Here is a 24,256-nt window from a genome sequence, read left to right as displayed (position 1 = left end):
GGATAATTTCTTAATAGTTTTGAGTGAGAAGAAACGTGAACTTTCTACAGGAAACCCGAAGTGTTAATGAATACCTCTGGAAAATTTGCAGCTTGATTATTAATTAAATAGTAGAGAAGCAGTTTAAATCTTAATTTTAATGATATGCAGTACATGAGTCAGGAGTGTAAAGGATCACTAATGGCACAGGGGATATATATGTAACACACGTTGTTCTAGTATTTATATGCTGCCTATAAATCAGGCAAAAGGCTTCCCGTGAGCTACCTAACCGACATTAACCACACTAAATCTTTAATATATTCCTCCTAAACGTACTCCTAGTGGGTTCTTTCAGTACCAAGCCGGCTGTAGGTTTTTCCCAAGCCCAGCAAAAGCTGCGGTGGCTCTGTAGAGTCCTCACTACAGCGGTTGGTCCCTGCAGTGCGAGGGGCCGCTGGGGTTGTAGCTGGGGTGGAAATCCAGGTGCTCGTAGGCGGTGATGAAGGTGTCGGGGCCAGTGCAGTGGCTCTTCTCCAGCGACGTGTTCAGGCTGTCGTTCCTCTGCATGCCAATCCTGCCCAGGTGATCCGAAAACTTGTGCGGCATGGAGTGGTAGCAGTTCTGGGGGTGGCGAGAAAAGGGGGGGATGTTTGAAATGCCGACACGGACAGCACCCGCACGGCTGGCTGCGGCAGCGATGGATGCGGTGCGGGCAGCGCGTCTCCATCAGCCTCGGCGGCTCGGTGCAGAGGCCGAGCTGCGGAGCCCCGTGGGTCACGTACCGGCAGCTCGTGCACCGTGGGGGCCCTGCTGCCGTAGCTCTGGTTGCTGGTCCGGAACCGGGGGTGAACGGGCGGCTGCCTGCGGGGGGAGAGCACAGGTAGCGCGGCGAGCGGGGCGGCGGGGGCCGCGCCCGGGGCTGCGCTCACCCGTAGCCGCGGTAGAAGGTGAGCTCCTGGAAGCGGCGGGGCACCTCCGGGCCGGGGACGGACATGGCGGAGCCGCCGGCCGGGCCGGGCCGCGGGGACGGAGCGTTGCCCGGCGACGAGACGCGGAGGGCGGGGAGCGACCGCCCCGCACCGTGCCGCGCAACCGCTGCGCCCGCAGGAAGCGGAAAGCTAGCGCCGCTGACCTTCCCCGCCTGCCCCTGCCGCTCCTCCTCAGTGCCCTGCGGCGGGCTCGGGGCATGGCGCTGCCGCGGCTCCTGCGGGCGGGTGAGTGCGGTGCCCGGCGGTGCCCGGCCGTGCCCGGCTCGGTGTGCCCGGCTCGGTGCGCCCGGCTCGGTGCGCCCTGCCCGCCCGTGTCACACGCGTGTTTCTCTCCCGCAGCGGCCCCGCGGCTCTACAGCACCGTCCCGCTCCCGGCCACGGCCCCGGCGGCGATCCGGCCCCGCGGTGAGTGCTGCCGTGCAGAGAGGTCCCCCAGAGCCATGCCCGTGCGGGTGTCACCGCCTTGCAGCAGCTGGTCAAGGTGCGCCGGGGACTTCTCTGCAACCCCGGCTCGTCCCCCAAAGTACAGTGATTATTTGTTTCCCCTCTCTCAGCTGAGGATGACAAGCTGCTGACCGAGCCTCTCAAGCACCCCGACTTCTTCAGCGTGAAAGAGCTCTTCACCCTGAAAGATCTCTTTGATGCTCGCGTGCACCTGGGGCACAAAAAGGGATGTCGGCACAGGTGAGCGATGCTGGTTTGTGTTCCAGTGCTTGCTGGCATCAGGAATGCTTCCCTACGCCACATTTGCTAGATGGGTCTGAGCCTGGAACTGCCCACACAGGGTAGGTTACAGTGTTCCCCCCCAATGTGGGCACTGAGAGGGTGTGAGACTGGGGCAGACACTGGGTACAAGGGCTCTCTGCAGAGAGCACCTCTGCTATCAGCCAGGAGCTGGAGTTGGGACAGTTTCTGTGGCCACACACATCCAGAAACGCTCGATCCCTGCACATCCCACTCCCCTGTCCCCTGTGTCGCCCTCCCTCTGCCCCCACAGGTTCATGGAGCCCTACATCTTTGGCTGCCGCCTGGATCAGGACATCATCGACCTGGATCAGACCGTGCAGCACCTGCAGCTGGCCCTCAACTTCACCGCCCATGTCGCCTACCGCGGCGGCATCATCCTGTTTGTCAGCCGCAAGCGCCAGTTCTGCCACCTGATCGAGAGCACGGCCAGGGCGTGCGGGGAGTACGCTCACACCCGCTACTGGCAGGGCGGGCTGCTCACCAACGCCAACGTCCAGTTCGGCCCTGGCGTCCGCCTGCCCGACCTCCTCGTCTTCCTCAGCACCCTCAACAACGTCTTCGAGCCGCACGTGGCCATCCGCGACGCGGCCAAGATGAACATCCCCACCGTGGGCGTGGTGGACACGAACTGCAACCCGTGTTTGATCACCTACCCCATTCCCGGGAATGACGACAGCCCCGCGGCCGTGGAGCTCTACTGCAAGCTCTTCAGGATGACCATCATCCGTGCCAAGGACAAGAGGCGGCAGAGCGAGGCCATCGAGGAGCTGCGGAGCAAAGCCAAGGGCAATTAGAGCTGGAGGGATGGGCTCAGTGCCTCAGTGATGGGTGTCCTGCTCCAGTTCTGCGTCCAGAGCAGCAGCTTTTGGCAGAGCTGGCTGGCTGGGGAAGGGACCCCCCAGTCCTGTGCACGGTGATCCTGCAGTGGTCACAGCCATGGAGGGTCTCTAGCTCCAAAAAAATTGTCCAGAGCAATGCAAGAGAAAATGGAGCCAAGCCACATGTGGCTCATGTCCTTGGGTTTGTCACTGTTGCAGGAAGGTGCTGCTTTGTTGTGACTTCCCTGAGCTGATGTCACCTGAAACCATGTGTATCTTGCCTCTCTTCTTAGCAAATAAAGGGATTTATCCCTGTGGGTGTTTTTGGTTTTTCCCTTGTGAAACGAGATGGGGAGTCTGGCCAGAGCAGTCAAGGCAATAGGAGCAAAAGGGATGAAGGATGTCTCCAAAGTGGGGACACTGCAGGGTGGCTGATGCATCATGGGGTGAGAGGGTCCCCAGTGGGGGTTGGAGGGTCCCTGCTGACAGGTGCATCACAGGGCTGGAGGGTCCCTGCTTTGTCCTGGGACACACTGGCAGCCCAACCTCTGCCACTGCGGGAAGTGGGAGACTCCAGGAGCAGCTGAGAAAAGAGATATCCATCCTTTAGTACGCCTCATGTCTCCTGGGGCAGCCCTGGGCAGGTCTGTGTGTCCCATCCCGTGTCCCATCCCGTGTCCCATACCGTGTCCTATCTCGTGTCCCATTCCGTGTCCTATCCCGTTTCCCATCCCGTGTCCTATCTCATGTCCCATCTCGTGTCCCATCTCGTTTCCCATCCCATGTCCCCCGCCGATGTCCGAACCCCTCCCACTCCCCGTTCTGGGTCCTCCCTCCCGGCATGGGGCGCTCTCGGGCGGGAAGGCGGTGGGCATTCGCTTCCGTTCCCGCCCTATATAAGCGGGAGGCGAGGCGCAGCTCGCTCTTTCGGCAGGCTTGGGGCGCGGAGAGCGGAGGTCCGGTCGTGCTTCAGCAGGACCGCGAGCGGGACAGGCCTTGGCCTCTCCCGGCGGCGTCAGCGGCCAGCCATGGCTCCCTGGGGCGCAGGAATGCTGTGCTGGTTGGGGCTGCTCCGCAGCTGCGCCTTCCCTCAGGGCCCGAGCGGCTGCGGCGGGAGGACTCGAGCGAGGTGAGGGGGCGGGTTGGGCCCTTGTGGCTCAGCCATGCGGCCAGGCCCGGCCGGGAGCAGCCTGCAGGTCCCCGCGGCCTCTGGGGCTCCAGGCGCTGCCATGTGCTCTGTAAATCGGGCTGATCATGGAAAGCTCCGGGAGTAAAATACCTATCTGTGTGTATATATATATATATACACACACACATATATGGGTATTTATATATGTATATATATATAATGTGTATATGTATCACTACACACATATATGTATGTTTTCGTATATATAATATATAGACAGCTGTAATATAAAATATGCACAGCTGTGTATGTCCTGATAAATACTTCTCATTGAGGAAGTGGAGGAAATTTAGTGCTGCCTCCTTTTCAAGAAAATGTTTTCAAAGATTTCAGTAACTAAAGTTATTTTTTTAGTAAATATTCGTCTTTTAAAGTTGTTTTAATTCTCTGTTTTTTCAGTTAAATGGTTTCATAAGGAAAGGTTGTTAGGCAATTATTAACGGCATTTTTCCTTTTTTTTTCTTTCTTCAGCCTGGCAGTGGACAAAAAATGAAGTGACCAAGATGGTGTGACTTCAGAAACGAAGGGTGATCCTTCACAAACCGGCTGCCCAAGCAAGGTTCAACCACCTTTTTACCTGTAAGTTGAGTGTTACGTTTACCATCTGCACGTTAATTAGGTTTTTTTTTTCAGTCTCTGGGTTATTTTTTCTCCCCAGCCTGCCACTGGCGTTGCAGAGATGGCTGCTGTGGCATCTTTGTGTCAATGAGTGGCAAGAGAGACCCAGGCTATGTTCTACGCTCGTGTGCTCTGCACCCCGTGAGCACTCAGAGTGATTGATAGCCTGACATCGTCCATTCATCAGCTGCTTCCTAGGACACTGGGGAGAACTAGCTTGGAACTGCTTTAGATGTGAGATGTGGATGTAACAGAGCGGGAAATTCTGCTTGATCATACCAGAAAATAAAAATATTCCTGTGCTGTTAATTTATATCTTTTAAAATCCTGTTGCCAGTGAAACAGTAACGATATAACCGGGCTTTGGGGTGTGTCTAAACCCTGTCCGTGTGTTTCCCGCTTTTCCAGAGGCAGCTGTGAGCCGCGGCAGAGCCGGAGGAGCCCCAGAGGCAGGTGAGCCGCAGTGCTGGGGTGTGCCCAGCCCCTGCCCCAGCTCGTGTTGCAGGCGTGGCTGCAGTGCCGCGTTTGTGTCATTCGGTGGCAGAGAGGAACAGGCGATGTCTTCCCTGGTGCTCTGAGCCCTGTGAGCTCTCAGGATTGCTCGACAACCTGACACTTGCTGATTGCTTAGCCTGATTTCTTTGCTTTAATGTTAATGGGGAAGGATGGACAGGGTGCTGACACTGTCCTTCAGTCCTTCTCTCCATCAGGGACACCTTCCACCATCCTAGGTTGTTCCAAGCCCCATCCAACCCAGCCTTGGACATTTCCAGGGATCTTCTTTCCGTGTAAAGCCATTCCCCCTTGTCCTGTCACTGCATGCTCTTGTGAGGAATGGCAAATTCTGCTATCACTCATTCCAGTTAATCCTGAATCCTTGGAAGTTGGCTCTCCTGACATATTAATAACATCAGAGGTCAGAGAGGAGTTTTTTGGTGTTGTTTCCACACTCCCTTCTCTCCAGAGAATCAGCAGAAGGTGGAGCACAACTCCTGTGAAGAGCAGTTCAAGTGATGCCAGTTTTAACTGCAGCAGGGGAAGGGTGTTCCTTCATTCTACAAGGACAAGTACAAATGTCAGCTCTACTCCTGAATTCTATTTTTACCCTCAACAATTCTTCATGGCCTCTGAAAGGACACCTCGACTTGTACAGGGTTCAGGAATTGCACCTGGCAGTGGAGGAGGTGGGGGAAGCAGGCACTGAAATTGTTGTTTCCAAAATATGGATGAGGTTAGAAACAGTTGGGTGTGGATTTAGCACATGGAGGAAGTTGCACCCTGTTCCCAGTATGGATAAAACACTCCCAACGTCTTGATTTCCAAGAGAAAAAAAAACCCAAACTGAAGATATTTTTCCTTCTTACAGTGACTTAAGAGCAGGACAGCTCAGGAATGTGCTTCAAATGTCAAAGGTGGGTATTTTGTTATTTCTTCATGTGTTACCAAAGCAGTGAGCAGGAAGAAAACAAGGGAAAAAATTAATGTTAAAACATAAAGTATTACTAAAGTCCTTCTAAACTGAATTTAGTGCAGCAGTGAATGCATGGCCCTGTTTTCCAAGGCAAGATCTCACTTTCTCACGTACCACCAAAAAGCAAATAGGGAATTTATTGAGCACAGTGTGAGGTTTTAGTTGTTTCCTGGTGGCACAGTGGTAAATGAATTTCTGGGAGGGAGCACAGGTGTCTCTGTATCCAAATACTGCTGAGTGTCACTGTCCCTTCTTGGGGGACACCACAGAACAAGTGAGAGCAGCTCTGGCCACGCAGAGAATGTGACCCTGAGGCTTTGCAGTGAGTAACAGACTCTGGCAGTGCTAAATGGGAAACCTCATTAAATGACCATTACAGGGCCAAAGGTGCCTCAGTGGTGCTGGCTGCAAAGTGAACCCTTTAATTGGGAAAAGTCACTGCCTCCAGCAGAGGCTGTGCAAAAGAATGCTAATCAGGTTGTGGGGATATGGTTATGCTTGAAGATGTGGCTCTTCTATTTAAATTTCCTGACTTCTTTTAACCCTGCAATCCCTATTTGGGGTTTTTCATCAGGCTTTTCTCACACTAGGGGTCCTGCATGGGCACTGAGTGCTAATGAGTGTCTCTTTAGAACTTCCCTGAGTGAGGCACAGCATAACCATTACCATTTTCCTGCTGGTATTTACTGTAACTGCCCTTCCCCAAGCAGCACTCCTGGGCCATGGATATTGCTTTACCCAAGGAACACCTGGCTCTGAGCTCTGGAAAACGTGAATGTTTTGCATGAACGTGGATTTTAAAAATCTCTCTGAGCATAGCTCAGCCCTTCATCATCCAGGCCTGGTTTATGTCATGGTTTTAAAGGCTGGAATAAACCCAGATTTTTTTTTTTCCCTGAACTATTAATAGCTTGGCTCTGTACCAAGGTTGGCAAACTGGATTTTTAGGGAGTGATGGGATAAGCCAGAGCAGGCTGCAGCTAGCTTGGTCTTAAATTATTCCTTTCCTAAACTCCCCCAGCTAGATATTTTTCCAAAACCTTTAACTGCTTAGTAATGACCTTATTGCTCCCTTTTTGTGGCTGTTTTTTAACTTTTCTGGGCCTTTTTTTTTATTTGCAGAATCTCTGACAAACGTGGCAACTGAAAACTGGTTGGCAGCGTCTGCGTCCGACAACTTGGAGATTCCTAAAATTTGATCATCTGTGTTTTCTCTACATAGTTAAGAAGGATTTAAATAAAAAAAAACCCTAAATAAAGATGCCACCTACAAGACTGAAATGATCATGCTGTGTATTTGTAGCACCCCAAGTAATGCTATTTTTTAACCATTCTAGGATTTAAGATTTATATTTGTGGATATGAGAACTTTAGGATGGTTTTAGTGCATTTAAAGGTTTTACCTCCATCCCCTTGGGCACAAAGCTCTGCTGCAGAAGTGACAGTGAGATCAGATTGTCAGTCTTGGAGTGTCCTGGCTTTTTTCTTCAGCTCCTGTGGGGAATCTGGAGGAATCTGAGTGTAAAACAGCTTTGCCTTTACTCATTTCTCTGCTGTATTCCGGTGTGGTTTGTCAACCATGAGCTTGAACTCGCTTTGTGCTTTTTATTAGTGATGAGTAGAATTCTGTGAGTCATCAGCGATTCCTGGGAGTGTCCAGGGCCGCGGGGGTGTGGATTAATGAGGTGGTGATGGAACAGCTGTTGTCACAAGTGTCTTTATTTCAATTAAGCTGTCAGGGCTAGGTCTGTCAGGTGCAGGGGCTGCGTCTTTCCTGGAATTTCATAAATGTTTACAGAGGTTCTGATTTAGGAGGAGGAAAGGGTTTTCCTCCACTTTTCCAGGTGCTTTGAGGGAAAAGAGCAGCAGGGATTTAGTGGGAGTAAACAACGGAGGGAAGGGTGGAAAATGGCTTTTCTGACGACCTGAGGAGGGGATTTTGGCAGGGGGTGTTGGATTCCTCTGCTAATGGCAGGAGAAAATGAATTTGTCAGGGTAGCTGGTTGCCATGGGGATGCAGGACAATGGATGAGGAGCTGGGGTGGCTGTGAAGCCTAGTTACTGAATTCCAGGGAATTCCAGCCCTGGCTTTCCCTGCCCAGGTGAACCAGCACCTGCAGACACCTTGGCACTGTCCACACCCAACCCAGAAACCTTAGAAGTGCTCAGCTTTTCCGTGGATATATCACACTGCAGAGACAATTCCTCAGCAGGGAGTGAGCTCTGGTGGCTCTGCTGGATGCAGAGCATTCCTAACACCAAAATGTCTCCAGTGAGAGGTGATGAGGATCCTAAGGAACAGAAGGAAATCCTGATCTCAAAGCCCTCGTGCTGCCAATTGCCTTGCCAGGTGCTGCAGTGTTAGGTGTATTTTTATTTTGGGATTGCACATCAGCTGCTCACTCACTTCTGTAAGGAACTGTTGGCAGGAGAGCCCAGCAGCAGGAATATGGCTGTGCTGGGAACAAAGCAACCTTAGGAGAGTTTATCCAGCTCTTCCTCCCTACCCAGACTTGTGAGATTGCTATAATTGAGCATTTAAAGGAAAACAGCCATAGCTGGAGCCCTGGGAGTACAAACACAGCCAAAAAAAAAAATGTCTGGAGACCTGCTGATAGCTTTGCCTGGAAATTCATTTTAATAATGAGAGAAGCACTGGATTATTCTGGTATTAACCTTCAACCTCTGCAGGGCAAGCCCAGCTTAGTTTTTGGAGAATTAAACTGAGAGTTTGGCTTGTCCCTGCTCTGAGTGTGGTGGGACTGACTGACACCCGGAGCACACGAAGGGTCAGAACTGTCCGTGTTTAGCCCTTTGCCTTTAAGCCATCCTTGGCCTTGGACACTTCCAGAGCTGACAGGTGAGGGAATGGCTTGTGCTGCCAATTCCAGGCTGGGGGGGAGCCTCACACAAGCCATGGCATCACTGTCAGGGTCAGGCACTTAAAAATGGAACCAAAGGATTGCCACGATTCTCCACGGTGGAACAGACAGCTTATCTGCGTCCTGTGTGACAGCTGGATCTGATGGCAGATGACTCAGACACTTAAGGAGAGACTTTTGAATGGGGAAATCTACCTTTTCCTCCTTTTTGGATCACAAACAAGCTGGTACTTAACAGGCTGCTGTTTGGCTATTGATGTACGGGGTGTGATTCACGTAAAAGCTGTTTATTTACATCAGAGACGTTCCTCAAAAGGAGATGTGACAAGTACAGCATAAATGATTCATTCCCATCGCTTTGCACTGCCTTCCTGTTCATCAAGGAACAGTTTGATGCATCCAGCTGGGCTCTGCTTCCTCATCCTTTTCCTTGTCATCTTCCTCCCCCAGGCCTGCTCGGGCCAGCTCCGTGTCCCAGCTCTGTTCCTACCGACCAATCCATGCTCCTGCTGGGTGGTGGAAGTCATGATGCTTGGTTTTCCATGAAGGAGAAGGGGCTGCAGCTCTGCTGAACTCCCTGTGCAGGGTGTGTTTTTCCTGGGGGGGCAGAGGATGGATAAAACAGGCCTTCAGCCCTTGGACCTCACTCCAAGCTCGCAGATTGGAAACGCCGTGCTTCCCCCCGTTAGGAATATTTGGTGTTGGAAATCTTCTTCCAGAGCAAGGTCTTGAGGTTGTTGAGCACGAGGGAGTGGTGCACTTCCATCTGGCTGGCCAGGCCGCTGAGGGTCATGCAAGTTCGGAGCTGCTTCTGCAGCTCATCCTTCAGCTCCAGCGGAGCTCCGTAGAGCAGATAGTCCTGCAGCAGCCCGCACACCTTGGCCAGGTTGGGCTGCACCATGTCGCCCTTGCACTGCTTCAGCAGCTTGTCACACGTGGCCGTGCAGTCCCTCCCGTAGGTGCAGTCCCCGTTCTGCTCACAGTGCCGGCCCTTGAGGAAACCTCGGATTGTCATCTCCGTCGCCACCTTCCGCAGGTTGACCATCTTGAAGTCGAACTTGTCGTTGTAGCCCACGTTGCTCAGGCTGCTCTCGCAGATGTAGAAGCTCCCGTAGGTCCCGTGGAAGATCTCCTCCACGAATTCCAGCAGGCCGATGGCGATCTTGGCGCGCCGGGGCCAGGCTGGCGCGAACCACTGGTGGATGAGCTGGTGGACGATGGAAGGCAGCAGGGACTGCAGGAAGGGAGGGACATCCACCCCGTAGAGGGAGGTGTGGGGGATCTTCTCGGTGACATACAGGTCCCCACAGTGCCCCAGCAGCTTGGCCGTGTGCTCCTTCTCGTGCAAGGAGAACATGAGGAGGAACTCGTTGAGCTGCAGCAGCGCCCAGATGGACTTGGCCTCTGCCAGGGAGACTTTGCCGTCGCGGTTCACGTCTGCCATGGTGATGATCCGGCTCACCAAGGCTGGAAGAGATGGCTGATCCCCCAGCTTGGACTGCAAACAGGACAAGAAGTGCCATCAGACCCTCACAGCTCTCCACATTCCAGTGTCACATCACAAACTGAACTGGGAGAGCAAAGAACTGAGCTGGGAGAGGAGGAACAGTGACCACGCTCCAAAAAATTCAGAGCCACAGTGTGTGGGCAGATCCAGCTCCAGCAGAATTTTACCAGCCTCAGGGTTGCTCTAGACCCTCCTGGCCAGAGCTGCCACCCCACCACTGCTGCAGGAGCCCCATAGCTACCAGGGCCACCAAATCAGCTCTGCCTGGCACAGATGTGCCCACAGCCATGGCAAAGCAGCCTCCAGGGATGCTGCTACTGAAATCTCACATTCCTGGGAGAGAATGGAGGTTTTTCTCCACTAATCCAGTGCAGGGCACAGAGCCATGGGGGCATGGGCAGGAGGAGCTCTCATTCTAAAGGAAGGAAAACACAATTGGTGTTGTGACCTCCCAGGAGCCACCCCAGGCCTGCAGGATCCCCCAGGTCCTGCACTGACCTTCAGGAAGTTGAGGAGCATTTCCTTGAACTCGTCCATCGACGTGCCCCGTGTGGGTTTGTCGAAGAGCACCACATCCCTCCTGGGCACAGAGTCTGGGCGGCTGTCAGCCCTCAGGGCTTCCCCGATGCCACATTTGATGATCACCTCCCTGTCCCTCCAGAGCCCTCTGTACACCTGCAGCACAGGGAGAGGGACAGGGTGAGGAGGGAGGAGAGCAGCAAGTGGACAGAGCTGGGTTGTGGCTCAGGATGGGCTGAGGGGGAGATGCCCAGGGTTTGATGGTTTGATGGTTTGATGGTGATTTGTGATCCCCTGCAGTGTGTGGGGAGCACAGACCTACCTGCTGGCTGGGGGAGGAGGAGAGGCAGTGCTGGAACAGGAGGCCACGATCCTCGCACAGGTCCTTGCAGGTGGAGCCAGAAATGATCCCTTTCTTGTACTGGTCACACTGGGAGGGCAAGGAGAGAGAGGAGCTCAGCGGGGACAGATTTCTAGTGGCCCTCAGGGATGGCTCAGTGCCTTGGGCTGGCAGGGACTCCCTGTGCTGCTGGAGGGACTGCAGGGGATTTGCTCCTAGATGCTGCAAATCCAGGGATCTGGGAGAACATCCCGGGCTGAAGGAGAGGGCAGCACGGGGAGGATGAGGATGCACAGGCTCACGCTGCCCAGCAGAGCAGCAGCCTCTGCTGTGAAGCAGGCTGGCCCCAGTCCAGGGTGTGGCAGGGACAGGGACAGACGGTGGCTCTGATCTGCAGCTGAGCTGGCAGCTGGAGACATCCCTGGGCAGGAGAGGCTGCAGCTCTGCAGCTCCTCAGCGAGGGCACGGCAGCCTCAGGGCTGGAAGCAGGAGCTGCAGACATTCACTGCATCTTTTCCCTTTTTTTCCCCTCTGTGGATGGGAATTAACCCTCAGAGCTGCTCACAGGGGACACGGCCAGCCTCAGTGTCTGCCAGCCCAAGCTCCGAGCAGGAATTAGCGCCCAGGACCCCGCGGTCGGAGTCAGGCAGAAAATCAAATTAAACGATCGTCGCTGTTGTTATGGCAATTCCTGCCTCCCTTCTCTGCCGAGGGATTGATCAACGAGGCTTGTTCTGACAGAGAGCTCCCCCTCCTCGCCTGGGCTGGGCTCAGACCTGCTCCATGCCAGGGGTGCACAGCAGTCCTGGGGAGATCCTGCTGGAATGCCGTGGGGAACCCACTGCAAACCCCAAACAGGCAAAACCCACCAAGCCAAGCTCCCATCAGGGGCTATGGTGCTTTCATTAGGACAGATCAGCATTCACAGAATGCTGCTGGTTGTTCCCCTCCTTCCTCCTGCTCTGCTGAGCCCGGGGGGACTGCTGTGACACTGTCCCTGCCCACAGTCCTGCTCCCTGCCCTGCCATTCCAACTCCATCTGCACTGACAAGGATCTGCCCACGTCTGCCCTGCCTGTGTCCCTCTGACATCTCATTAAATTGTTTCACCATCACCCTGGCAGGGGAAGGTCATCCCTCCAGCTCCGAGCTCTGCATGATATCAGGGACAGCGCCAGCCAAGCAGCTGCCAGGAGAGCTCCTCACCCCAGCTTTGGGGTTTGGGAGGCTGGAATTGGGGCTCCCCCAGCCCGGCTGACCCCCACCCCAAGCCGGCAGGCTGTGCCACCACTCACGATGACCATCCGGCAGACGTGGCCGCGGCACAGCTCCGAGTAGGACGAGTAGTGCATGTAGGCCACCCAGCTGCCCACGAAGATGCCCAGCCACACCACCAGCAGGTACTTCACCTTGATGCCCGGGAGGCGACCCTGCAAGGCAAAGGAAAGGCTTTTGAAACCCTTGCTGAAGGGCTCAGCTCTGCCCAGGGTGAGGCAGCTGGACGAGGATGGCTTCTGCCACACAAACCAACCTGAGCGCTGGGGAAACCTTCAGCCTTTTTTATATGTATTCATCAGTCTCTTATGCAACTCCTGCTGCAAGTAGGTCACTTAAAATTCCCTAAAAGCAGGGGGATTACAGGGCTGGGCTGCAAGGAGCTGGATGCTGTGCATTCCTAGGAGCTGTGGCTACATCCTCCTGCTCTCCTGCCCTGTGCAAACCTGGGGAACCCCAGCGGTGCTGCAAGAGCTCTGCTCCTGTTTGGGGAACCTCTCCTCAGCTGAACCCCCCCTTACAAAGCCCCACGGGCATGGGAAGCCCCCAAGAGCAGCTTCCATGGGGTAGTGGGTGAGTAACAAACCTGGGAGCTCTCAGGTGATGCTCTGTGCAAACAGCTCCGAGGCTCTCGGCAGGATTTTGGTTTGTTGGCTTTGCTTCTTCCCCTCCTGACCTTCCCCAGCAGCACTGCTGCCATCTGGCCTCCCTGCTCACCTGGCTCGAGGAATGTGGAGCAGATCCCCGGCAGTTCCAAAGGGCAGGGAATGAATCCTTGCATTAAACCATCCATTCCATCCCATTTCTATAGATTATTCTACAGAACCTTTGGCCTTTGACCACCTCCAAACCCTCCTCATCCCAATAAAACCACAACCTGCTGCTGGGACAGGGCTGGATCTGAGTGGGTACAGTGTTTTAAAACCTGCCAGGGATCCTTGCCTGGGTCTTGCAGCCCAAACCCATTCCCACCTCCAAAACACCTCCCAGCCCCTCTCCAGGAGCTGTCAGCGCTCTGGGAGCCACAGGAACGGGCAGGTGAGGGTGAGAGCAGCCAGGTCTGCCTGGAGATCGTGACATTGCTGCTGTTAATTGCAAACCCCGAAGTGTGAAGCGAGCCGGGGTGCCCAGTCTGCCTGTCGAGCAATGGCACTGCTAATTAACATGAAATTAAATTAAGGAGAAGCCAAGCACAGCCGGGACTTGGCAAAGACAAGGTGTGGGTGGCTGCTCCTGTGAGCTGGGAAGCAGCTCATGGCCCTGAAGTCAGACACAGCCCTGAGACCCCTGAAATCCCCCCCAGCACAGCACAGCAGCCCCCAAAACTGCCCAGGGTGTGCATGTGGAGCCTCCTGTCCTCAGCAAACAGGCTCTTCCCAGGGACTTCCCACTAGAGACTCATCTTGGAAAACCCCAGAATAGGCAAAATGTCACTTTTTACTTATTCTGACTTAGTTTCTGGGGAAGAAGGGGGGTCAGAACTGTGGCCTGAGCATGGCATGGGGAGCACTGGCTTCATCAGCCCCTAAATGGTGGAAAAAAACGTGGGGGTGGAGGATGCATTTCAGTGAGAGGCTCCCCTCCAGTCCTTGGTTGGATTTTGGATTTTGAGGGCTCCTCCAGGGCCTCAGTCTCAAGGCACGGAGCTTTCTCTCCCCATTGCCTTCCCTGCACGGAAGGGTGTTACCCTGTGAGAGTTGCTGTGCTCAGTTTTAGGGTGACTCTGGAGGATCTGAAGTGACTTTGGGCTGGGGCTGACTTCAAAGGCAAAATGGATGCAGCATCACCAAATCCTGCTCCATCCCCTGGGAACACGGGGGTGGTTCCACAGCAGTCCCAGCTCTGCACCCACCTCCTGCCAGCACCCTGTGCCCGCCGGGTATCCCTCCCGTGTCCCCTCATCCCCTCCGGGAGAACCCCTCTGGTCCAGGACCTTTGCCAGAGTCTTCTCATCCCAAAGCTGCAGAGAAAACACCCATTCCAGCATCCCTGCCACCCCCTGCCCCAGCATCCCTGCTCCTCGGCATCCCTGCGGCTCTGAGACAGCTCAGGCATGGGAAGAGGGGCGAAAATAAAGAAAGGAAGAAAAGCAAGGAGCCATCCATGCCCTGCTGCATCGGCGGCTTCACCCAGCGCCGGGAGCTGCTGGCTGGGCTGCCCTGGTGCTCCCAGGCTCCGGCACGGCGGAGAGCGGCGCGGGTTATGCAACCGCTGCGGCCTCCGGTGCTGGTCCAGACCCTCCCGGTGCTGGTCCAGACCCTCCCGGTGCCGGTCCAGACCCTCCCGGTGCCGGTGCCCGGCCCCCAGCTCCTCGCACCGGCGTCGGGGGGACCGAGGCGGAGCGTCCCTTTGTGCGCGGCCGGTGCCAGGATGCGGAGAGAGGCATCCCCCATCCCGCATCCCCCAGCCCGGCGCACCGCCCCGGCCCCAGCCCGCATCCTCCATCCCGGCGCATCCCCGCTCGCCGCTACCTGCAGGCCCTTGGAGAAGGGGCAGAACAGCACCAGATGCACCAGCCGCCGGATCCTCCGCATGCTGCGGGCGCCCCGCGGCCGCGGGCCTCAGGCTCCGGGGGGCATGGCCGGGGCGGCCGCGGCCCCCGCACCGCCGGTGGGCCGGGGGGGGCCGGGGGGCCCGGGGAAGGGGGGCCCGGCCGCTCAGCCCGCTCGCTCCGCCGCAGCGCCCGGCCCGGCCCGCGGGGCTCGGCGGCTCCGCCCGGCGCGGGGCGGTGCGGGAGGTGGGGGCGGCGCTCGCAGCTCCGCCGCAGCCCGGGGAGCCGGGGGGATGCTGCCCGGCACGGCCCCGCTCGGCCCAGCCCAGCCCAGTCCAGCGGATTGGAGATGCCGGCCGGGGCTCTCGTCCCGCAGCCCAGGGATCCCATCCAGCCGCGCATCCCATCCCCTGGCTCGTCCCGCATCCCGGGATTCCACCCAGTCGGGGATCCCACCCCAGGCTCACCCCACCGCACAGCCCCGGCTGATGATCCTGGCAGAGCGGATCCATGGAGATGCTGATCTCACCCCAGCACTCACAGCAACTCCAGCTTTACCCAAAGCCATTTTGGGTGACAGACTGCCGGACTAGCTCCCCTAGCGAGTGACCTGCGAGCACGGCTCGGGGGCTGCACCCCCTCAGGGCTGAGCTCTGCCATCACTGCTGCTCCTTCCCCTCCTCGCTGCGTCCTTTCCCCACCCTGAAGCCCAGCAGCATCACTGGTCCTCCCTGTTTGCCCAGCGGCTGGGCAGGGAAACCTCAGGGGCTGCTTTGTGTCAGCCAGGCCAGGGGGATGCGGTGTGCACAGGCAAGGGACAGCAACGGGGACAGAGAGCAAACAATCTGATGGGAAATGATCTGGGAGGCTCAGTCACGAGGTCACTGTTAAGATAATTCCTTGCTTGCTCTTAGCAAATCTTCCGATTATCCATTTGCCCCCTTCTCGTGGTTCAGGTTGCTCCTTCCTTTTGAATTCGGCTCAAAATGACCTTTGGAAACAAGCTGGTCACTCAGTGTGTCAAGCACCAAGAAATCAGGGCCTAACGAGCAAAAGCTTTTGCTGGACTAATCCGAATGGTTTTGAAAAATATCGCACAAAACTGACCGAAAACCGCCAAATCCCGCCGTGTTTTTGCCGCCTGCTTTTAACCCCGGGGAGGTCCCTGCTGCTCCAGCGCTGTGCCCTGACCTCTGTGCGGGCTGGGCTGACATTGCCCAGGGCGCTGCTGCGGTGACGAGGACCATGAACGTCACCTCGGCCACCCACAGCCCCTGTCCGTGCAGGTTTCGCCATCCCACTGAAGCCAGGATGGTTCTCTGGGGGTTCTAATTTTTCGTTTTCATTAACGCAGGAAAAGAGAAGAGCCTCTGTGATTTATTTTTATTTTTTTACGGTGGGGTTGGTAATTTGGGAAACAGCAGGGACAGGAAGGTGCATTGCTGGATGCATTCCGTGCTCCCTGCTCCCCCTCCTGCCACAGATCCCCTTGATTTTGGGGACCAAGAATGGGGGATGAACCCTCCATGGAGACTGGAAATTACACACCTGGGCCACAGTTGAGGGTGGCTTGAAATCCACAGATCTCTGCTGTGGGGCTTTGCAAAATCCAGGGGTGGATTGTCCGGCGAATCTAATTAGGAATGAGCAGACCATCCCAAGCTGTGATACGCCAAGTAATTAAGTGATTAGTATTGATTGTTGGAATGCCTAATGAGCAGTTATCACTGAATGATTAATTAATCCAATCAAAAGAGTAATACAAATTCTGCAGGTGTGCAAGTGATACCTTACATCCAACTCACGAGGGAAAGGAGATCTCTCTTCATGGTGCCTATCTCCTGTTTCCATCCCAGGCACCTGGCACCAGGGATGCTCCCACTCCCACAGCCTGGCATGGGGGTCTCTCCCCTCCCCAAAACCCCTCTGGCACTGCCAGGCTGGCTTCCCAGCAGCAGGAAGGCACCCAGAGCTGTGTGGCTCTATGGTGGAGAAAATGGTCCCCAGGAGATGCCGAGATCAGTCAGTGCTGAGCTCCTCGCTGGGAATTCTTTCGCTCACTCCCGTGATTAAGTCGCTTCAGTTTCTCCTGGTCAAAGCCCTGCTAATCCCAGCTAAGCTCGCAGCGTGCCGCACGCTGGCCTCTGCTCACTTGGCTGCCAGGCGGTGGCTCTGCGGGCACGTCCCCAAGAGCGCTGTGCCCTCGGGACACGGGAGCTGGCAGGGCAGCCGCAGCCCTGCAGCGGGCATTGGCTGGCCCGTGGTATTTACCTTACTAAATGATGAGTAAATGATATTCTCAGCCAGAGATAACAGCAGTGCAGAGCAGCCCTGAGCCGTGAGCACCCATCCCCTAGCCACCCATCCCCTTGTCCCCTCCGGAGCACCCTGTGCTGCCCACCTTCCTCTGGGTGGGATGGCAGTGTTGGGTGACAGGTGGGGACAGCACAGCCCAATCCCATCACCCGCAGAGCCCAGAGCTGCTGCTCAGCAGGGGATGCAGGACCCCAAACCAAACTAGGGGCACATCCTCACCCCCCTCCTCTGCCATCAGCATCAGCCCCGTGGCCACAAACAGAGGGATTTCTGCCCTGGGGGGGCTGTGATGACACCCGGCATTTCCAGGCAGCGCCGCAGCCCCGGAGATGATGGACCCAGGCTTTAATGCTCTTTTCTGTGCATCTTTGAAGGATTTGAGGCTGATCGCCCGCGCTTCCTGCGTGGCATCCACAGCTGGCTCGGCACAGCCCGTCAGCTGCCTCTGCTGCCTGCCGGGCCCCGCCGGGCTGAGCGCAGCGGTTATAATTAGAAATGCTAATCAGCTCTTGTGTTGCTGGCTTGACAACCCTGCCACCCCCAGCGCAATCTTCCCTCCAATCTGTCCTGTGCTCGCCCCCTTTGCTTCCTCTCCGAATCCCTGCTCCTTGGAATTAAGCACTACAGAGTTCAGGGGGGGTGAAAGCTGGGGATGCTGGGGCTTGTTGGATGCTTTGGGCCAGGATTGCAGCCCCCGAAGAGCTCCTGGCTTGCTGGGAACTGTTTGGGGGTCTCACTTTCACTCACCACCATCACCTTGGGCTGGGGACACCCCAGGGATGTCCCTGAGTTATGAGGTGGAAGGTGGAGGCTCTGCAGGCAGTGCCGGGGTTAAAGGCAAAGGGTGGTGGCTGTGGCTGGGAGCCCTGCGGTGCTGGCTCTGGAAAGGGAGCTTCTCTCATTGGGATTTCCATCATGTGCCAACCGTGGGCGCTTCCCAGCCAGGGAGGAAAAGGAGCTTGCAAAGGAGCTTGGAGAAGGAGGCTGAGCAAGCAGATCCCTGCACTGGCTTAGCTGGTTGTGGAGTTATTCATCATCAGGGCTTGCTCTGGGAGACACGGCCCAGGGGATTCCTCCCTCCCCAGTGCCCACAGACAGCCCCTGACAGCCCCAGCCCCTCCACATGAGAGCCAGGACATGGCTTTCACCCTGGGCATTTGGCTCCCAAAATCAGGCCTAGCCAGGGAGACATTCCTTGGAGCAGGCACGGGGCTCAGCAGGCCTCGGGGGAGACAGAGGTGCACAGGCGGGATGAGCAGCTCTGGACACAGTTCTTAAGTCAGCCTTCACCTTCCAGGTGCTCCCTGTTTATCAGCCTCAGCGAGGAGAGAGGCTGCAGTTTGGAGAGCTGATGTGTGAAGTTTTTCAGGAAGGCAGTGGCTCTCTGAGCAAAGGAGAGCTGTCCCCCTCACCTCCTCTGCCCAGGACCTCCAGGCTTCCCCTGGGACACCTCTGCTCCCTGCAGCATCTCCAGCATGTGAAGCAGAAAAGAACTCTTCCTCCTCCCCACACACTGAGCACCACAATTTCTGGAGGAGGAGAAATAAGAGAAACAAGGAGATATCATAAAAAGAGAGCGGCAGGGACAGGGCCTGGTGGCACAACGAGCTGGTAAAAAGGCACCAGCAGCGCAGGCAGCTGACTGGGAAAGCTCCGGGGAGAAGTCGGATTGGATTTGTCATGATTAATTGACTCCCTCCAGCACTGTGGTCCAGCTTTCACGCATGGCATGAGCAGGGTCCCAAGCATCCAGGAATTAATGAGGGTCTGACCCTGTCTGCGCAGCCACTTGAGTTTTGCCAGTGCAGACAGCTGGCTTAAGAGACCCTTTTATCCTTTACATATCAGATCAATTTGGATAGTTATAATCTAGTCCCGGTGAAGGCTCTGAGCAGACTTTATTGCCCAACCAGCTCAAGGAGAAAAAAAAGCAAGCAAGAGGGAGAGGTCATGCTGAACTATCGATTGTGCTGCTCCCAGATTGGCCTCGGCAGAGAGCTCACCCGGGACAGTTTGCCTCTATCTCCTGCTAATGCTGCTCCATTGATCTTCTGTGACAGGCGGCAACTACAAGATTTTTTTTTAGGTCGGAGTCATTAAGAGGCATTAATCAATAAAAGAGGAACCAGAGAGAGATCAGCTGTTTGTTTCATGGAGACATATTCCCCGTGTGGATTTTAGCCCGCTGAGGTGAGTGTGGTTTATTTTCAGGGAGGTCTGCCAGGAAAAGAATTCACCTTGTGCTGGACTCTGGCACTTGGAGGAGATCCTGAGCCAGTTGCAACACACTGGCAGCTCCAGCTGGGCTGTGCAATGAGAGGGGAGAACCTGGGGAGTTTGTGGCATCCAATTTGGGGTACCCCAGCATCCTACCCAGCAATTGCCCAGATCCTCTGTTCCCACACAGGTATCCCAGGAAGAGATGGGTGCTGATTTCACACGCCCAAAGAGCTGGGTGCAGGTTTCACGTCGCGGTTAGACTAAACAAAGCTGCTGCCTGGCAGAGGTGCAGCCAATCCCAGCAGCCTGTTCTGGGATCCAGCCCCAGCCCAAACTCATTCCTGTGGCAAGACCGGAGTTGTTCACAAGAAAAACGGTCTTTGTGCTGAAAGCACCCCGGGCTGCTCCACTCCCTCCCGCCCTGCCCAGCGGTGTCAGTACATTTCCACTGCTCCATGGTGGCAACACGCCTTTTTCTTCTCCAGCAGCTCCTGTGCTCAGCCCCAGCAAGTGTCTCTGTGGGTTCTAGAGCAAATTTTCCCTTGGAGAAGCAGAAAAGGGGGCAGGAGACCTGCTCAGGAGCAGGAGGATGGGATCACCATCAAAGGTGCACCATCTGGCACCAGCAGAGCAACTTTGGGGTGATGTGGGGCTGGGGAGGTGCTGCAGCTGCCCGTGGCTGAGCTCAGCTCCAGGAGCAGCCCCATGACACAGAGATGATGTTGAATTGCACACATGGACTTAGCCCAAAGGCCCTTTAGTCCTGCTGTGAGCCACGGCGCTGGCACACCCTGCGGCACAGTGCTGGCAGGTCTGGCAACCCAGGAAACCCACATTCAGCCTGTGCACCAAGCACTCCTTCAGAGAAAGGGAAATGTCCTTCAGGAGGCAGGGATGGACATTCCAACGGAGATCAGTGTCCCTTTCTGGCCACACCTTGCCTGGACTCCCCCAGCCCCACTGTCCCACTTCACAGTGGTCATTATTGTAGATCCCCTGGGAAACAGGATCTTCCTCGTTCCTGTAATTACAGCCTCACATCCCCAGCAGAGGGATCAAGGGCAGCAGGAGAGGAGGGATGAGATTGCAGGCTCAGCTTGCACAGGTGGGGCACACACAGCCCATAGGCAGCTGGCAGTCCAACCCCAAAACACACCCAGAGCTCAGCACCACCGGCTGAATCCAGCCTAGGTGAGACTCCTTACGGGAATCCAGCCTGGCTGGGATGATCAGGAGCTCCCTAGGTGAGAGGCTCTGACATGGGAGATGCAGCAAACCCCCTCCAGTCCCAGGCTGCCCACCATTGGCTCACAGCTCTGCCTTCCCTGCTCAGCCCATCAGTCTCTAGCTCAACCACCCAGCCCCTTCCACCAGCACAAAATCCATCAGAAACAATTTGACTGCCTTTATTTACGCATGACATTTGGGAGAAAACCTAATCCTATTGCAACTTGGGGGGGAAAAAAGTGATTCCAGTTTTACATCCTTGTGGCTGAAGGAGCTCGAGAGCTGCAGCCAGACAAGATGCTGTTTCAGAGGCTCTGTCCTGTACTGGGCACAACTCTAATTCCCAAGAATGGTGCAGAGACCACGAGGTGCAGGGGGATTTCCAGCCTGTGGGTACAAATGCAAATGCAACGGCAAGATCTGGAAGTCTCGTGTTTTTGCTATCTCCTGTTTTTGACCAAGTCTGCCAGGAGTAAAAAATACAAGCCAGTGCTGGGAGGCATGGTGGTGTGTTAACCCCAGCTGCAATGCTTGCCTGATGTGCACTGACTCTGCAAACACCAACCTCCAGCCTCACTGACAGCCCTGGCACTCGGTGGGCTGCTGGTGTGGCATTCCTCATGTGGATCAGCACCCTGCCTTGTGGGGATTTAAATCCACATCTGGCTGCTGTGAACATCCCAGCAGGTAATACCTTACTTTCTCGGCAGAGTTACCTATAGGTGAGTAAAGGTAACTCATATTTAGGAGAGTAAAGGTTACAGGAAGGAAGGTTCAGATTATTTTATTGCCTTTTAAAACGTGTTTCTCTCCTAATTGCGTGTTCCCCGAGTCAAAGTCCCTCGGGCTCTTTGCCTTCCCAGTGGCCAGTGGAGGCTGTGCCTGCCGGAGCTCGGGCAGTTTAGCAATCTCATGCTTCTGCTTCTTGTGCAAGGCTCTGTAGCTAGCAGGGAACTGCAGCGCTCATTTAAACCACGCTGAGTCACCGGCGGTTCCTCCCCGAGTGTTTACTCCGTTGTCACCAGATCGCTGACGTGTGACTACCGAGGAGCCCAGCGTGGCCACGGAGCAGCAGGAGCCAGCGTGGAGGCTGAGGGTCAGGCTGGAGCTCACCCATCAGCTTCCCCGCTGCCCACACAAGCAGCAGCAGGGAAATTTCGCCTCCCACATGCCCTTTTAGGCGGGAGGGAAATGGGATTCACCAACATCCTTTGCACAAACTGCTCTTAGCCACCATCCTCGCCATGCAGATTGTGGTGTTTCTGCCCAGGCCAGCACAGCCCAGGGAAAACTTCTTGCTGTCTTTGGCAGGGTTAATATTTCCAGGAAAAATGATGCCATCAGTGATGTCAGCCCGTGGGGCAGCCTTGCTTATGGATGTAAACAAGGTTTAGGTTCCCAGAGTGGAGCCCTGGCTGTGTGGAAGTGAGTTACACAGTGTAACCAGGTCTGTGCTGTGATGCTGGGCTGCTCTGTGTACCCTGGGCCACACACAGTGACACACAGTGACACACAGTGACACCAGGCTCTGACTCATCTCCCAAAGCCAGCTGCTAAACTGAGGCAGGCGAAGAGGATGGATGGATGGATGGATGGATGGATGGATGGATGGATGGATGATGGAGGTCTGGAAGGAGTGATAGCAGACGTGTGGATCACCTCACTGTCCCCAAATCCCTGCCAATGAGGCTGCTGTGCAGCACCCAGCACGAGGGGTTGGTTTGGAGGAGTTTGCACAAGCCACAGCTTCCTGCTCTCAGCCCTTCCTGTGACGGCTCCAGCCTCACACATGCGTGCCACGACAAGGCCACCAACGAGGATCTTTGGCTTGTTGCTTCCTCCTCCCCCCTGCTTTAATGTCACCAAACCCAGCTGCTGCTTTCAACACACGTCCCTTGGCAGGAGGCAAAGGGAAGCAGGCCGATGGGTAGAGCTGCCAGAGGTGCTGTGGAAAGCCAAGGGCAGAGGAATGGGAGCAAGACCCTGCACAAATCCAGCTTTCTTTTGGCACAGGTGGCATCTCCAGAGGGTCCTGCTGAGCACCCACCCACCCAGCCTCAAGTCTCCTGCTGCTCTACAACCTGCTCAGCCCAGAGATGGACACATCTCTCCTTCCTACCCCTCTGAGTGTTTCCCTCTCTTCCCTACCCTGCTCACCTTCTCCCCCATACGTGGGAGATGTTCTCCCTGGCTCTGTTTCTTTTCCAGTCAGAAGCTAGTCATTCACGGGGAGGTCACATGTTGTTGCCAAGGGAAGCAATAAATTCAGGCAAATAAAAGATGAAAGAACAGAGCCAGATAATTATAAGGCAAGGGTAGTGCTTTGGGCTTCATGGCTCTTCATGGGCTGAGGCACAGAAATCCCACCAGCAGCGATGCTGCATGGACCCTTCTGCTTGATGAGTTCTTGCTCCAGTCAGGGATTTTGGACCCTGCTCAGTTACAATGCCTGCAGGGTACACTTCCTCATGTCTAAATAATCAGCCAGCAATTTAAACATGCAAAACACGCAGCACGATCTAGCAAATTGGGATTTTTAAAAAGAATTTGGAACTGCTTTGTCCTGGCTGCTGAAGCTTGGTAGGACTGGGATGGGTCACCTTTGCCTCTGCCCCAAAACGACCACATTTCAGGGGTGATGAGGATGATCCCTGTTGTGTTGCACAGCAGGCAGAGGCTCTTCCATCAGGCAGTTTGTTATGAAAATGTTAACGCACAGGCTGTCGTCATCTGGCAGCACCGCCGCCTGCCTTATGAAATAACTCAGCGTGACAGCTCTGCTTGCTCGCAGGCAGGCCCATGTCTGGCTTCTAATCTGGCATCAGAAAGCGCTCCCCTTCCTTGAGCTCCAGACTGATATCGAATGTTGCATTTGCATTACTCCAGATGATGTGCTGGAGAGCGTGGGGAGCAGGGAACGGCAGCCAAGCTCCACCAGGATCCCACACGTGGAGCGTTGCACCATCCCCGCCACGGATCCGTTCACGCAGCCGGGATTTACATTTCAGATTCGCAACGTCAGCCAGCGTTTCTGAGCTCTGCAGATCGGCCCCAGTGACAGACCACCGGGGACTTTCTCCTCGTGTCAACAAAAGGGAAAAGTCACGAGGATAACACAGCATCGCTCCGGGCTCAGCGTCTGCTCGGCTGCAAAGGTCTCGGTGGCTTCCCAGGCATATGTTGGCTGGCAGGATGCTGGAGCAAGGCTCCCCGAGCAATCCACACGACACAGATCGGGGGGATTAATCTAATGCTGTGTGGAGATGCTAATACAATAAGGGTTCTTTGTGGCATGAGCTGGAATCATGAGACCAGCTCTGAGATGTCATTGCCTGGCAGCCGTAGGGAGTGCTGGCTGGGAGCTCTCCGGAGAGAAGGAGCTTGTCTGCTGCTTCCAGCCCTAAAGCTGCTGCTGTAGGGGCAGGGAAAGTGCAGTGAGCCCTCCCCGTCCTGGTGACAGCTTGTTTGGGAACAGCACGCAACCTCTGTTGGTGAATCCAAGGACAGCTGAGGGAGCAAGGGTTATTTTAACACGGCTAACATTTTACTTGGTTTTTCCAGGAGCTGCAAAGCTGCTGATGCCAAGAACCACGGGATCACATCTTACCCCAGTGGAGTCTCCTCCACTCACAGGACTGGGGTTTTGCTATACGAAGTGTTGCAAAA

General features: G+C 55.5%; 3 protein-coding genes, 1 long non-coding RNA gene and 2 other non-coding genes across 8 annotated transcripts; 4 read left to right on the top strand and 2 right to left on the bottom strand.

Annotated features, from left to right (window-relative positions):
• Positions 1 to 122: 122 nt before the first annotated feature.
• Positions 123 to 1,031, bottom strand: PIERCE1 (piercer of microtubule wall 1). Its single transcript, XM_085076858.1, has 3 exons — positions 912 to 1,031; positions 765 to 843; positions 123 to 603 (listed from the first exon to the last, which is right to left on the bottom strand). The coding sequence occupies exons 1-3, from the start codon at positions 974 to 976 to the stop codon at positions 403 to 405; spliced, it is 345 nt and encodes a 114-aa protein (XP_084932984.1). The 5' UTR covers positions 977 to 1,031; the 3' UTR covers positions 123 to 402.
• Positions 1,032 to 1,055: 24 nt separating this feature from the next.
• On the top strand, positions 1,056 to 2,853 carry MRPS2 (mitochondrial ribosomal protein S2). Of its 2 annotated transcripts, none has more exons than XM_085076856.1 (4): positions 1,056 to 1,196; positions 1,311 to 1,376; positions 1,526 to 1,655; positions 1,969 to 2,853. In XM_085076856.1, the coding sequence occupies exons 1-4, from the start codon at positions 1,169 to 1,171 to the stop codon at positions 2,510 to 2,512; spliced, it is 768 nt and encodes a 255-aa protein (XP_084932982.1). In that variant the 5' UTR covers positions 1,056 to 1,168; the 3' UTR covers positions 2,513 to 2,853. The 2 variants fall into 2 exon arrangements, with proteins under 2 accessions (XP_084932982.1, XP_084932983.1); XM_085076857.1 differs by having other exon boundaries at positions 1,119 to 1,196; positions 1,314 to 1,376.
• A 597-nt stretch (positions 2,854 to 3,450) lies between these two features.
• LOC146429817 (uncharacterized) lies at positions 3,451 to 7,095 on the top strand. Its single transcript, XR_014855450.1, has 5 exons — positions 3,451 to 3,665; positions 4,197 to 4,304; positions 4,752 to 4,806; positions 5,719 to 5,755; positions 6,937 to 7,095. It is a non-coding gene; the product is annotated as an uncharacterized LOC146429817 (long non-coding RNA).
• Positions 4,384 to 4,517, top strand: LOC146429819 (small nucleolar RNA SNORA17). The gene has a single exon (XR_014855515.1). It is a non-coding gene; the product is annotated as a small nucleolar RNA SNORA17 (small nucleolar RNA).
• On the top strand, positions 4,827 to 4,960 carry LOC146429818 (small nucleolar RNA SNORA17). Its single transcript, XR_014855514.1, has one exon. It is a non-coding gene; the product is annotated as a small nucleolar RNA SNORA17 (small nucleolar RNA).
• A 1,334-nt stretch (positions 7,096 to 8,429) lies between the features above and the next one.
• On the bottom strand, positions 8,430 to 15,032 carry DIPK1B (divergent protein kinase domain 1B). 2 transcript variants are annotated; one of them, XM_085076850.1, is made up of 5 exons: positions 14,808 to 15,032; positions 12,357 to 12,491; positions 11,045 to 11,152; positions 10,702 to 10,878; positions 8,430 to 10,194 (listed from the first exon to the last, which is right to left on the bottom strand). In XM_085076850.1, exons 1-5 carry the CDS (start codon positions 14,868 to 14,870, stop codon positions 9,382 to 9,384), a joined length of 1,296 nt encoding a protein of 431 aa, XP_084932976.1. In that variant the 5' UTR covers positions 14,871 to 15,032; the 3' UTR covers positions 8,430 to 9,381. The 2 variants fall into 2 exon arrangements, with proteins under 2 accessions (XP_084932976.1, XP_084932977.1); XM_085076851.1 differs by lacking the exon at positions 14,808 to 15,032 and adding an exon at positions 12,923 to 13,167.
• Between the last annotated feature and the right edge of the window lie 9,224 nt (positions 15,033 to 24,256).

This window comes from Lichenostomus cassidix, chromosome 17 (assembly GCF_008360975.1).
Source record: "Lichenostomus cassidix isolate B80296 chromosome 17, HeHo_3.0, whole genome shotgun sequence".
Taxonomy (NCBI): Eukaryota; Metazoa; Chordata; class Aves; order Passeriformes; family Meliphagidae; genus Lichenostomus; species Lichenostomus cassidix.
The sequence above is the reverse complement of the archived record's forward strand: the minus strand, read 5'-3'. Positions and strand labels throughout refer to the sequence as shown.